We start from the raw sequence: 14,608 nt of genomic DNA, 5'->3' as shown, positions 1-14,608 counted from the left end.
TTCGTGAACCTTACTCTTGGTTCGTACTTGATTTTATTATTTATTCAGTATAAAGATTACGTTTATTACACCATGCTTAGATCGGAACCCACGTTGATGATGAGTTCGATTATGGGCTTATCGTTATCGTGGGGTTCTAGCGGATTTATTTATGGATTTATTTAGTTAATTTGTTTCGATACCTTAGTGTGTGGTGATTGTATGATAACCTAGTATTGGTTGTGCTTATTCGTCTTATGAGTGTTGCGAACTTATATGATAGTGTGTTAATCTTTAATGAAACGACAGTGAATTTAAGGATTTAGAACTTGCCATGCTAGCATAGGTTCATGTGTTATTGTTATGCATGATTCGTAGGTAATTTTAACCATCTTACTTGATCTATGTAATCACGATAGATAACTTGTGCTTTAAACCTTTATGTTGTCAAATTCTATAGACATATAGGGTCTCAATATAATTGGTTTCTATTCAGCTTCTATCTATTTTGTGGATGTCTGGTAGTATGGTATTTGTGCAACGAAAGTTGGCGTTTATCAGTTTCATGTTATCTGATTAGTGTCATCACCATTACATGCTAAGGTTAAGAACAATAAAGCTATTGAATGAAGTATTTAATGAAGTTAGAATCTCATGTTTGACATATATATTAATTCAACCATTCTTATTCTCTTAGTTATAATTGTTAGCTTAATTCTTAGTTATAATCAAAAACCCAATTTGTTATTCGTCTTAGTATTGAATAATAGTCATATCATTGGTGCATAAGTGCATAAATTAATTAGTTAACCAAAGTCAGTCTCTGTGGGAACGAACTAGAAATAATACTATATTACTTGAGAACGCGTATACTTGCGTGTATTATTAGCGCGTGTTTAGCGACTAAAAAGTTTTTGGTCGCCCCCTTTCTCTCTATCATTTAGTTTTGCTATAATCTATACTTATATAGTATATATGTTGCTTTTTAATTATTTCTGCTCTTTAATTGGCTTAATTGGATTGTTCGTTCAGTGGATGTAGAATTACTTGACAATTCTTGCTGTTTAATTAGGTTTTACTCGTTTTAGTTTACCGTGATTGTGTTTTTTTGTGTAGTGTGCAATTCTATTTGCGTAATTTTGTTAATAATTATGAATTGTGTGCGTGTCATATGTGAAGATGTGAGGTTGGGAAAGTGTTGATTGCTGATAGTGTAGTGTTTTTTACTTCTTATTTTTTGTATTTAAGTGAATAGATCTGAAAATAATGTGATGTTAAATGTTACCGTACGGCATACCTGTTGATTTTATTGATTAATGTATATTCTATTTTGAGATTTGATGTCATTTCTTGATTCAACATGATGATTTTGTTATGTCCGAAGCAAAGTAATAGAATTCTATTGATTTGGTTTTGTTGTATAGTCAATTTCAAATTTATAACTTTAATTTTGCCTACATTTTTCTCCATTCTTTGTAATAACTTTTATTTTTAGTCAATTCACTTAAATTTGAGATTAGACTAAATATGTGTAGTGTATAGGTTTGTTGCACCGTCTCGTTTTATGTTTCTGAGCTGTTTAAAGAGACTGCAATTCTTGTGATGCAGGCACATTCTTGGTTTTTTATTTTATAGTGAGTAAAAGCATCGAATATAGAGCTAATAGTTCCTTTACTTGTGAATTTGCTTATAATATTTTGATGTAAATTAGTATTTTTTAATATGTTAATGTAACTAAATATACTTTTCTTTTCTAAGGATCTAGCATCCCTGTTTGGTGGTTTTGTTTGTATATTTTCTTTCTGAATAATTTTATAGGACCTTGATCTTGTACTTTTTCATCTTATTTTGAAGCATAGGTGCCTTAGCCCTAGTATTTTTTCTCGTAAACTTTGCGGGCTGTTTCGGCAATCATTAATATTTTTTCCTCTATAGAATTGTGTGTTATTTAGGGGTGGGACTAACTAAGTAGGTTAGTTCGGTTATTATTGTCGTATATGCAAATAACTAATAAATTCGATATGTTGTTTATGCAGTGGACTCGAGAAGGAATGGCAACACTAGCTGCTTTAAATTGGGTGTTTGATAAAAGTGAATAGGATTAAGTTAAATATTGCATATTTGATGGAAGATTATAAATGTTCGCAAGACATTTGACTAATGTTCCTTAGGACATATCTTAATCTTCCATCAGACATTGTGCCTTCAACAAGTTCCTAATCTTTCAGTAAAATTATATAATTTTATGTTACCCAAGTTGGTCAATTATTGTGGTTGTTTGAACAAGGACATTTAGAGTTTGAACAAGAGGTAAAAGCCTTCTGGACTATAGTTTGTTTACTGGATTTTTTATGCCTTGGTTATGATATTATATAGAGTTCAGGTAGTGTTCTTTTTTAAAACAAAATTTAGCTTGGAAGTCTTGATTTTGTAGATTATATTCTCTCCAGACGTACACCATTTAATTATCCTAAATTCTATGTCTGGTTTGGATTACTAGACCTTTTGTGGTTTGCTTCTCTCTGTACATGATCTATTAGCAGGCTTCATATGCTATTTGAAATTTCACCTCAAAGAATCCATGTTAAATTTGTAGGCAGTTGTCATTATTGCAGTACTCTTGTTTAGTACATTTATATATCTCTTATAGTGGTGTTTTTATCTTTTCTTTTATCGCTAGCATTGCACTTTTGCTGTTCATCTTTGTCGAAACAGGTCAATGTTTTGAGTACATTGAGAAGGTGTTTTTTTTTTAAATAATATATGTAGCAGGTTGTGCAAATGTAGTGTTGCAAGTTGCAACATTGTACTTTAAGCATTACCGAGGGTAGCCAGTATGTCAGGGTCTTCAGGTTAGCCAGTATTGACCGTGGTTTAAGTACACTCCCTAAACCAGAGGTATTTATTTGTCAGCATATTAAATTCACTGAAATTGTTGCTGGTGTCTTATATTATCTTTGTTTTAGCACTGATTGAATTCATATCCATGCAGGTTCGCGGAACAGATTATAAAACCGCAGATGGCACTTACATAAGAATGTTCAAGACAACGTGAGCTTGGTCCCGCAGAAATTACTTGAAAAAAACCCCGGGTTGAACATTGACATGACTCAGATTTGTGGGACAATTTCAGATGACACAGGAGCTGATGGTACTCCTCTTACCGGTGGTCGTAGCACTTAGACCACTTGTTATCTCTCTTCTACATTATTTTCAAAAACTTGTATGCTTATCTTACACATTTAGTTCTTAGCAAGAGTACTTTTATTTCTTAAGTTATGTTTTTGTGTGATGGATTGTAATTGTTGGTTGGACAAAATGTAATGGTTGGATGTGTAGTTAAGACTAGTTGGATGAATTAAATTGGCTGTGCATGTTGTTGTATTTATGGGAAATCAAGTATTTGAAAAATATATTTCAATTTTTTACAGTTCAGGTGTTGCAATAGCCTATTAGTATGTTGTAATAGGGTGCTAAATTATGCACATAAATTTCTTTTTTGCAACATTAAAGGTGTTGCAATAGGTGTGTTGCTATAGATGATAAAGGGCCCACATGTGGGCCCCACATGTGGGGCTTACCAGTGGACCCATCCATGTGTCCTGTCACGTGTCATGCCACGTGTCATGCCCATGCGGGGCCCATTTTTTGTCAGTTCGTATACCTATTGCAACACCATGTATGTTTTGCTATACTCTGAAAATTTTGTTGCAATTTATGTCTATAGCAACATATTTTGCTGTGCTGCTATAGATTGACACTGGTGTAAGGTTAGATATCTATAGTGACGGCCTTAGACCCAATACTGAAAAAGTATTGCAATAGACCCATTTTCGCCTATAGCAACATTTTTAGGGGTCTGTTGCAACACATTTTTTGTGTTGGTTAAAGCCATCTATAGCATAGTGAGGTTTTCTGGCTTCATACACAACTAGTGAGAAAGGTTGTAATTTACCAGAACTATAGATCAAGTAATATGATTAATATTCATCGAACAGAAATGATTGAATCCAGCAGCTGCTAGGCCTAGTCTGATGTTCCTATTTTCCGAGGAGAATTGAAGATAAAGAGCATCCATTTCCTTCCAAGCCTCCGCATCAGCAGGATGCCTAAGTTTGGCATCCTTTTTACGTCCTAGTGCATGCCATACCATCAGTTTTGAAAAATCTTTACACATAAACAATCTCTGCAGCCTTGGTCTAAGTGAGAAATATCGCATCACTTTTGTCGGGACTTTGCGATTTATCTTCTCCGCTTCATCGTCATTCATGCTTGTCTTTTCAACTACAATCCACCTTGAAAGACCACAAGTTCTACATTCTTCTTCCTTTTCATTTTCACCCCAAAATATCATACAACTATCTGGACATGCGTGAATCTTTTTATAATCGAGACCTAAATCTCTAATTATATTCTTCACAGCAGTGAAAGACAATTGAATATTTTCCTCTAGAAATGCTTCTTTGATCAACTCTAATATTTCCCCAAACCCTGACTCCATAATTCCATGAACACACTTTAAGGAATAAAGTCGGACAATAAAACTTAATCTGGAAAAGTTTTTACAACCTGGATATAAGGGAAGTTTTCCCTCTCCCAGATGGCTATAAAATTTCTTAGCATCTGCATTTGGTTCATTAGCATGATGCAACATCTCTTTTAAATTATCTCTGAAATCTATATCGTTCTCTAAGTTATGATCTCTATTCTCATTACTTGTAGAATTTGGGATGCCTACTTGTGAAATTTCTACTATCCAGTTTGCATACAATGGATCAGGACCACTGCAGATAAGATAATTTTAGACAATATCTTGATGATGCCACTTGATGTTCTTATTGTTTTTACAAGGGTATGTCATTTCATCGCCTATGTCCATTTTGGGGAAGGAATACTTAATAAATGCCTTTATCCCCTTGATATACTCTTGACTGAACTTTGGAAGGTTTATCCAAATTTCATGCTTGTCGTCCATCACTATAATTACGACAGTTCAAAATGTCATAATGGACAACATTTATTTTCTATATACCTTATTTAAACCTAATAAACCTAGATTCGCAAAGTTTTTAAGTAAAGAAGTTATCATTTTAGGTATACATTTTAACCTAAATAATATACTATTATTTGTTCATACAACATACCACAAATATTCTACTATCCACGGATAAAAGTGTTCTCTGGAAACACAAAAGAAACACATCATGTATTCATTTTAACACGTCAAGATAGCAATTTAAAACAAAAAAAAAGTTATGCAACATGCTTTGATAATATATATACATATATATACATATATATTTGTGTGTGTGTATGTTTATTTATGCAGCCTTTCCAATTGAGTGCAATACAATAAATAAACAAGACACACAGAGTGCAATACATAATTCCCTAAACTAAACACAAGTCCTGCATAAAAGCAATTAATTTTCATGCGAGCTATTAGGCAATTGCCAGAAATTGAGAAGGGGAAATACCTGTTACAGAGTTCAAACTCAAAACTTAATTCACTGAACTCAAAGATCCAAAGTCCAGCAGTAAAATGTAATAAAATACAACAGTAATTTCCATCAAATAAATTAACATAAATAACTACAAAAACAAATACAAACACACAACCGTAATCGCAACCGCAAACACATACACAAACACACACACATCACATAGAGAGACAGAGAGAGAACACAGAGAGACAGAGAGAGAGGAGAGAGAGACAGAGAGGGATAGGGAGAGAAGGCACATAGAGAGAGAGACAAAGAGAGACAGAGAGAGAGGAGATAGAGAGGGGGAGAGAGATAAAGAGATAAGCATAGATAGAGACATGAAGAGATGGAGAAATTAATAACACAACTACACACACCTTAAATTCCAAATAAAACAAAGCAAATAAACAAGGACACTTTAAATTAAAAGCAAAGCCCTAAATTAAAAAATACCTTAAGAAAACGTCTTCAACTGCAAACCCAAGCACGAACACTTGAAAACAAAGAGAAAAGAAAGTCCTAATTGAAGTTAAAAGAAGGTTGGAAGCCCTAATTGAAGCACAAAAGCCCGGATCCCTAATTCAATTGAGCCCTAATTAGAGAGTCTCAATTGAGCCTTAATTAGAGATTATATATATATAGAGAGAGAGAGAGGGAGAGAGAGAGTGTGTGTGAGAGAGAGAGTTAATGCGGTGAAAGAGAGGGAATGGTGGAGAGAGAGAGTTAAAGTGGTGGTGAAAGAGAGTTAATGCAGTGGTGAGAGAGAGGTTAAAGACAGAGAGTGAAGGTTGAGTGAGAAAGTCGGGTGTGGGAGTGAGCGAGAGAGAGGGAATGTCCGGAAATTTTCAAAGTGCCTGAAATTTGGGCGGTTGGAGCCCAAATTTTACAGCTCTAAGCCCAAAAATTTGACCTGCTCTGTGAGTCTAAACATGAGTTCTATATTTATATTTTTTTATTTTAATCATGAAATGTGTTAAAAAATATTTATAAAAAAATAATTACTTATTCATATTTCACTACACCATATATGAGCTATTGCAAGCACAATAGACATTTGTGTTGCATTAAATGTTGCTATAGATACTAAAGTTGATAGTATGTTGTAACAATATTGTAAAGTGTTACATAAAATATGAAAATGTTACAAGTAAAAACATTATTTTGACAATTTAAAATAATTGCAATACTTTAAGAAAAGTGTTACAATACATGTTACACTTTTTTCCAAATTACTAACATTTGTAGGCGGGAGTTCAAAATTTTCAATGGCGGGATACAAATTGGTACCAAATAATTAAATATTCTATTAAAAAAATTTGTCAAACCTCTCTCACCCCTTTCTCTGCCGCTATCTCTATCTGGGTCATTTCTCTTGCCTATCTGACTAACCGATTTTGCTCTCATCTCAATCACCTCATCTCTCATCTCTGGGTCACTCACCTCTCACATCAATCTTCAATCCCTAAAGTCGATTAGAGCAAAACCCCTAATTAGAAAACTGCTTCAAGGGAAGATTAGAGTAAAAATTCAATTGAAACTTCAATTAGAGGCATATTATTTGTATTTTTTTGATTATATGTTATTATATATATGTATGTATACATGCCCAAAATTTTGATTATGTGTTCATACTTTTTTTCGATTAAAGCTCTTGTATTATATGTTAATTTAGTATAATTTTGGTGTTAAATTATACAATTTTTGTGTTAAATTTTTTAAAATTTGAGTTTATTGTTTTTTAATTTTGTGTTACTAAGCGGAATTGTGTGTTAATTTGTCTGTTTTGCATCTTTTAACAGTTTTTACATGCTTATATTTTTAGAATTATATTAAAAAAATAAGTGACTGTGCTATATTCTTTGTATTAAATTTATATTATGGGTTCATAGTTTTGTGTTGTTGTGTATGTAATTTTAATTTTTAATTGTATGTTTTTTGGTGCTTTAAAGTGGTAGATTTATTTACGGAAACGCTCTTGTCCTCCGACTAGCTATATGCTCTGATCTTTTGATTGACAATAGGGAATGGAGTTACAGAATGAAAAATTATAATAATATGCTGCTTTTAGTTGTACAAAGTTTATATGTACATAATTAATATGTACATTCTCGATGGCCTCAATCTTAGGAAAGCCAGCCCCCTTTTATCATTCTTATTACTACAATTACAACTTTACTATTATTATTATTATCTTACTAACTACTACTACTTGGTTTCAGAATGTACTTTACGCACCATATATATTTCTAATGTTTTATACCATTCCTATGACGAGGTAAATCCCCCCTTCCCCCTCCCCTGTTCACAATTATATATCACACACCATCATATTTCTTACTTGCTTGTTTTCGTATAATCTGCCTCCAGCTTAACCATTCAAGTCCAACCATTACCTTATTAACATCTTCCACATGGACTCTTCTCTCCCATAAAGTTAAGTTTCACCCTTAATACCTCCCTCTCTTTCTTTTCGCCTTTTCCCCTTACTTTAATTTAATTAATTTATCATTTGCCTTTTCTTTTATTTTTTTGTTGCAATGTAGTAATATGGGTGATTACTCTAGTTAGGAATGTATCTAACTAGTGGACCGATAATATTAATTTATTTGTTTTTTTATCTTTTGGCTAAAATATGACTGAGAACTTTAATGGTGCACCTTGACAGGGATAAGAGTAGTTGGGAGCACTTATGGAACGAATTTTCGGGTGACCACGTTTGGAGAATCGCATGGTGGTGGTGTTGGTTGTGTGATTGATGGTTTCCACCTCGCTTTCCTCTCTCTGAAGCTGATATGCAGATAGAACTAGATAAAAGGTATATCATCTTTGATGGTTTCCTTTAAATATATTATTTTTTACATTTAAGTTCTTGAATCCTAGGAGACCAGGTCAGATCCGAATTACCACCCTTAGAAAAGAGCCTGATACATGCACCATATATTCCGGTGTTTCTGAAGGTTATTTCTATATTTCTATTTCTTTTATATTTATTATACTTAGTAAAGTATTAGATGCTTTTTGTGCTTCTTATCTTCTGCAAATGGTCTTATTGTTAGTGCATTCTGAATTTCAGTTAGGCAATTGTATCATAGAGTAAATTGTTGTCCATATTGTAATTCATATGCATGGTCAGAGAGTTTTCATTTATATTTTCTGTGTAGGTTGTAAAGATGTGAAAATAGAAGTTCATATACTCCATGCTAGTATAATGTTTAGAACAACGATTGCTTCTTATTGGTATTTCGAATGTCACGGAAAAAATGAGGTCCCATTAGAACAACAATTACTTTCATATTTGAATAGTTTTTACATGCTTATATTTTTAGAATTATTTTACACTTATCACAGGACTAGTGCTATAGATCGTGGTGATTAACAATTGGATTATGTGTTAAGAAAGTGAGCACCTGAGTATTGAATTGCTTGTTAGTTGGAATTAATTGCTTCATAGTTGAAATCGTGAACATCAAATGGAAGTACAAGGTCCCCATATCTAGAGACTATTTGTATTGATCCTGGTGATAACCGTATATAATATGTGGAACTAGAGAAGAGAGCAGCCAGGAGGTTGGTAAATTATCTGTATCATTGAATATTTTTTTTGAACTGAAATGTTGAGTATTCCTGTAATATGGATTTACGCTGATTAATGATTAATAGACAATTTTTCTTTATTACACTTAAGATTAATACTAAATATTTTAGCAATTCAGGAACTCATTATTTGTTATTATTTAGTGATGCGTGTAAACATTTTTTCCAGATCCTAGGACAAGTTCACAGCAGACGGAATATTCTGTTACTCTGTATGTAAATCACCAGTCTGTTTGTATTTTCAGTTTCAATAGAAAGGTTCTGGCAGCGGCCCTGTTTCAATGGAACTGGGACCTTGTGACTCTATCAGACTCGTCTGATGCAATGGTACATTACTTTATAACAATAAGTTATGAGTACACCAAAAGTAGATTTTCTCTGGGGAAATAAAAGCATGTAAATAAATATGTTTTTCTGTTTAATCACAAGTTTTTCTAATTATTACTAGAACCAAATAAGATTCAATTTCCTAGAGCTATATAATAAATAGGAGTCTTTTGTAAAGACCTAAGATCTCCAAACTTAACAAAGGTAGATTACTTTCTTATATAATAATTTTCTTAGAAATACACGTACGCAACAAATATTTTTATATAATCTATAGTTAAGAGGTAATGTAGGTTTGATGAGGAGTCTTGATGCCGTTTAGAGAAAAGCTAACATGGAAAAATGGTTAGCTTTTCAGATGTTACCATGGTTATTACACATTTTAATTACATGATTTAATCCAGAATCTTGTATCTTCATAAATTACATGGCATTCATAAATTTTACGTCCTTTTTTTTTGGTATTTACAGGTTTATAATGAATTGTCAATAGCATATAGGTCTTCTCATGCTGATTCAACATATGATTTCAAGTACGGAGTGAGATCAATACAGGTAACTTCTTTTATCAATCTTATAATCTGCATGTACCAGGAAACTTTTTACAAATAATAGATTAGTACAGGTAACATCACTAGTGATAATCAGATAACGGTCATTTGACCAATGCTGTTATAGTTCAAAAAAGTATACTATTAAAAATTAAGGAGCTTCATAGAGTTTAAATGTACAGAGTTTTATATTTTAGTTGTAGACGAAATGGATCGTAATAAGGGTGAATTTTGTACATTGGACAATATTATCTAAAATGTGCAGCATTTGAAGGGTTTACAGAAATAAGTGCTGGATGAGATACCATTTCTATCAGATATGCTTGTTGACCTTAACACTGAGGTACTTTATTTTCTCTGAAGAGTAGCACAGGTTTTTCTTAATTATTCTGGCACACGAAGAGAATTTGAGGAAATAATTAGCTAGTATTGAAGGATTTTTTAAAGAATAATGCACTACATAACATTTGTTTCAAGGAGACCTGTATGTTTTTCTAAACATCTTATACGACATGGAAAGGTTGGAGTGATGAAATTGGTACTCATATATATTATTGGTAATATAACATCATGTATATGCACACATATACATGAGATATGTATCTTATACGACGTTAAATATATTCTTGATCTTGCAGCATTGAGGAGTACTCGATGGATCACAAATGAAAGTTTAGAAAGATAAATAAACTCAAAAGTTGTAGTTTTAGATACTTGTGCATTATTACAATTAAGTCACTTTTCTTATAACTACTAAAAATGTCTTTACATTTTGCATAATGCACAAGGTGTGAGTTTAAACAAGTCTTTATCATTTTAATATTACTAATGGAAAGTAATTGCAGCTCATCTGCAACTAGATCTATTGTTGCTTAGTATGTGCTATAATTTTACAGAAACACATGGTGGTTTTGCATTTTTGAGTACATTCCCGAGAAGGTTAGTGATTCATGGGCATCATCCAGGTATAAAAACAGAAGATGAGTGAACTCGAAAATTACCCATAAGCCCGAATCAATATGACTGGAATTTTCTTGGGATTTGGACTTACTATCAAAACAACTCAGCGCAGGGGAGCATTCTTCAAGATCAATCACACACACACAGAAGTTGCCAAGTTGTCTTTGTCTTTACCCTATTCAGAGAAGTAATTTCATGGGGCCTTCATGTAGTTGTAGCCAATAGAGAAAGTTATTGTTTCTTGTCCTTATATGTATGGAGTTTAAAGTCAAGTACTAGATGTAAGGTGATGTAGTGGGATAACCCGATTTTATTTGGGATGTATTAACATTTATTTTTTTGGATTCGATATTAATCAAAATTTGGAATGAGAATGCATTTTTGGTATTATTTTATGATATTATATGAAAAATAAAATATGATACTAAAATATGGACTAATTAAAAGTGTTGCACATATGTGTTGCTAATACGATGTAAAAATATTACAATAGGAAACAATGTGTTGCAGATAAATGTTGCTAAAATTTAAAAAAAGCATTACAATAGACAAAAAAATGTTGCAGCTAAATGTTACAATAAATTTACCGTGCAACACTTTACCACAATAAATTAAACAAAAAAATGTTGCAGCAGTGTGTTGTAACATCATAAATGTGTTACTAAAATAGAGAAAAGTGTTGCAACATAATCACTTTTTTACTACTTTAAAAATGTTGCAATAACTCCAAAAGACGTTGCTGTAGGGATCTGTTGCACCGGCAGCAAATGCAACGCTGAATTTTGGCAAAAATATCGCAAAAACTTCTATTGTAACATATTTAGGGTCTTACACTACACTTTTTTGGTGTTGCAATAGCCTGTATATGGTGTAGTGTTTTATTACTTTTAAAATTTAAATATTTACAATATTTCATATTATATATTTTTAAAACTTATATATGAGTTCTCATATCAACACTCTTGTAAGATTAAATTAAATTAATATTTGAACTTAAATATATATTATATTTATATTTTAATACCCTAAGCTAATATTTTTACAAGTATGTTACAAGCTGTAACACTTTATAACTAATGTAACATTATGTTTTTGGCTAAGGCAACACAAAAATCACAATGTTATATTAGATCATATGTAGCATAGCTAAATTTACATATTGGGATAACATAGTTTTGGTGGGGATTGCGATAGGTCACATTTGGTGTATAGACTAACTAGCAGATAACTAAATTTTATATAATGAAATGTAGAGGATAATATAATTGTACAAGCATTTACTTTCATTTGACTCTGAATTTAAACTCTCCTCACTTGGTACATTTAAATTAATAAAACTCGGTTGTGAGACATTTGTTTGCTATTTTTTCTAACTACAAAAATTATAAATAGTAAGAATTCAAAAACTATATTATCGTAAAATAAGTTTACTTAATAAGAAAAACAAGAGTGATGTATCTTTTTTTGAAGAAATTTCATAACGGTATCTACCTTTGATTGCTTGCTCTTAGTTGGTGGACAACCTTTGCATTATTTTTTAATTGGTGAATATATAATAAAAAATACTATTTGACGCCCTTTTACTTTCACTCTTAGTTGATAGCGTGTTGGAAGAAATTTTTGAACGACATTCATCACTATTTTTCCATTCCAACTCTATATTTTCAAATGTACCCACCAACTGGTTGCACCTCTCTTTTCTTTTCAGTTTTCAAGTCAACAAATTTATAAAAAGCACCGCATATCATGTCATACATGTGCTTTTCTTCACTATCCCTCCATGTACTATATGTCACATTAATCTTGGTATGACATCATTTATGTTCTTTCTCCATCTTTGCAAAATATATTTATTTGAAATTATAAAAATATTTTGCTTAAAAAAAAGCACTTTGATGATATTCCTACATATCATTCCTCGAAACTCAAATAAATGACATCCACATTTTACCTCATAATCCTCGCCCATTTCTTTGACGAAACATACCTTATATTTTATAGTTCTTCGAGTTTGAGAGTCAGCAACATACTGGATTTCTTCCACCTCATAGTCAAAAATAGACCCAATGAACTACAACAACGAGCATTCAATATACATGACATTAATTATTTCCTTTTGGAACTCCTTAAACTTGTCATTCGTATAAAAGTCTTGAAAATATTTCTCCATTTGGTGATGTGTGACACAAGGGATAACAGTACTTAATGAACGAGTATCTACATTAACTTCTTTTTCCACTTTATCTTTTAAAGCACAATCATATTTTCCCACAAATTTCCTTAACGATATCTTTGCATTAACATAACCATAAAAAAATACATTCATACTTTCACTTCTTTCTGTTGTAGACATTCCTACCCAGAAACAATCTTTTATGAAACAAGGAACCCATCGATGTCTCCCGTCATACAACCCTTTTAGTCAGTCATTATTTTCTAAGATATATTTAGAAATCATGGCATCTCATCCAAATTCAAAAGTATCAATAAAATTATAGACAATATTTTGGCGATGAAAATTCATTGATTCATATTCCTTATATACTTTTAACTTTTCTGGGATTTTTTTCATGATATGTCATAAACACCAATGATGGCATGCTTTAGGAAAAACATGTTCAATTGCATTTTGCATCGCTCTATCTTGATTTGTAATTATAGAACTTGGTAGAATACAAGACATGCAATTAAGCCAAGTTTCAAACAACCATATAAATATTAATGTATCTTCATTTAAAATTAAGCCACCTCCCAATAATATAGATTGACCATGGTGATTAACTCCTACAAATGGCACAAAGGGCATGTCATATTTATTTGTTAACTACGTCGTATCAAATGTCACGACATCCCCAAATTCTTTATATGCCGCTCTACATCGTGCATCAGCCCAAAATAATTTTTTTATCCTATTTTCACCATCAAGATCAATTGAATTATAAAAATTGGAATCTACTAATTGTGCTTTATTAAAATATTTCTGAAGAGCAACAACATCACCCTCTGCAAGTCTCAAACTTCTTATTATCCTCATATAATTTTCACAATCTTTTTTGTTAAAAGTCATATTTTCATGACCTCCATGTTCAACCACAAGAGTAATAAAACTCTTGTTCATCGGAATACCAGCTTCATCAGATAAATAAAGATTTCTTTTCGCATGGGTTGTCAATTTTCTATTGCATCGAAAATAATATGATTTACTTGGACTCAAATCATGATTGTGTTCATTGTCAAATTGAGTCACAATCCATTTATTATCTTCCGTTATTTTAGCACAAAGTCTTGCTTTACAATTTAATTTCACAATATGTTTCGGATTTAAACTATCCACCACTTTTCGAAGAGGATCATCATATATATGACATGCAACAGTTAAATAGGTAGTAACTCCTTCAATTTTCCTAGTATTTCTTGTTGTAATCCCAAACCCATTTTGTAAATCGTATATCCTATAATATTCATAAACCTCAGTTTCAGAATCGAAGAGTTTTTTACCTCCGGAGGTGACAGCTTTTCAATAATTTTGTCAACATTACTTTCCTCTTCAATAACAAATTGATCAGATTCTTGATTCTCATCGTTATCTCCTACCTCGACCCACATATTTTCCTCTTCAAACTCCATAACTGGATACAAAACACAAGAATAAATAATTAGTTTAAATAAACTTTATATACTATTATATGTATATATATTTATATATACAAGTCC

At 31.9% G+C, this 14,608-nt stretch overlaps 1 protein-coding gene across 14 annotated transcripts; it reads left to right on the top strand.

The window, feature by feature from the left end:
* The first annotated feature begins 6,776 nt into the window (after positions 1 to 6,776).
* LOC141707682 (chorismate synthase 2, chloroplastic-like) lies at positions 6,777 to 11,284 on the top strand. 14 transcript variants are annotated; one of them, XR_012569113.1, is made up of 8 exons: positions 6,777 to 7,737; positions 7,830 to 7,895; positions 8,128 to 8,277; positions 8,351 to 8,419; positions 8,811 to 9,029; positions 9,226 to 9,383; positions 9,855 to 9,938; positions 10,831 to 11,284. XR_012569113.1 is itself a non-coding variant. In XM_074510989.1 (8 exons), the coding sequence occupies exons 3-7, from the start codon at positions 8,255 to 8,257 to the stop codon at positions 10,221 to 10,223; spliced, it is 357 nt and encodes a 118-aa protein (XP_074367090.1). In that variant the 5' UTR covers positions 6,777 to 7,737; positions 7,830 to 7,895; positions 8,128 to 8,254; the 3' UTR covers positions 10,224 to 10,277; positions 10,831 to 11,284. The 14 variants fall into 14 exon arrangements, 5 of the variants coding, with proteins under 5 accessions (XP_074367090.1, XP_074367089.1, XP_074367088.1 ...); XR_012569111.1 differs by having other exon boundaries at positions 8,343 to 8,419; positions 9,302 to 9,383; XM_074510989.1 differs by lacking the exon at positions 8,811 to 9,029 and adding an exon at positions 10,209 to 10,277 and having other exon boundaries at positions 8,343 to 8,419.
* The last annotated feature ends 3,324 nt before the right edge of the window (positions 11,285 to 14,608 follow it).

The sequence above is a fragment of the Apium graveolens genome, chromosome 2 (genome assembly GCF_009905375.1).
Source record: "Apium graveolens cultivar Ventura chromosome 2, ASM990537v1, whole genome shotgun sequence".
Lineage (NCBI taxonomy): Eukaryota > Viridiplantae > Streptophyta > Magnoliopsida > Apiales > Apiaceae > Apium > Apium graveolens.
Note: the sequence above shows the minus strand (reverse complement) of the source record. Positions and strands in the feature narration are given on the sequence as shown.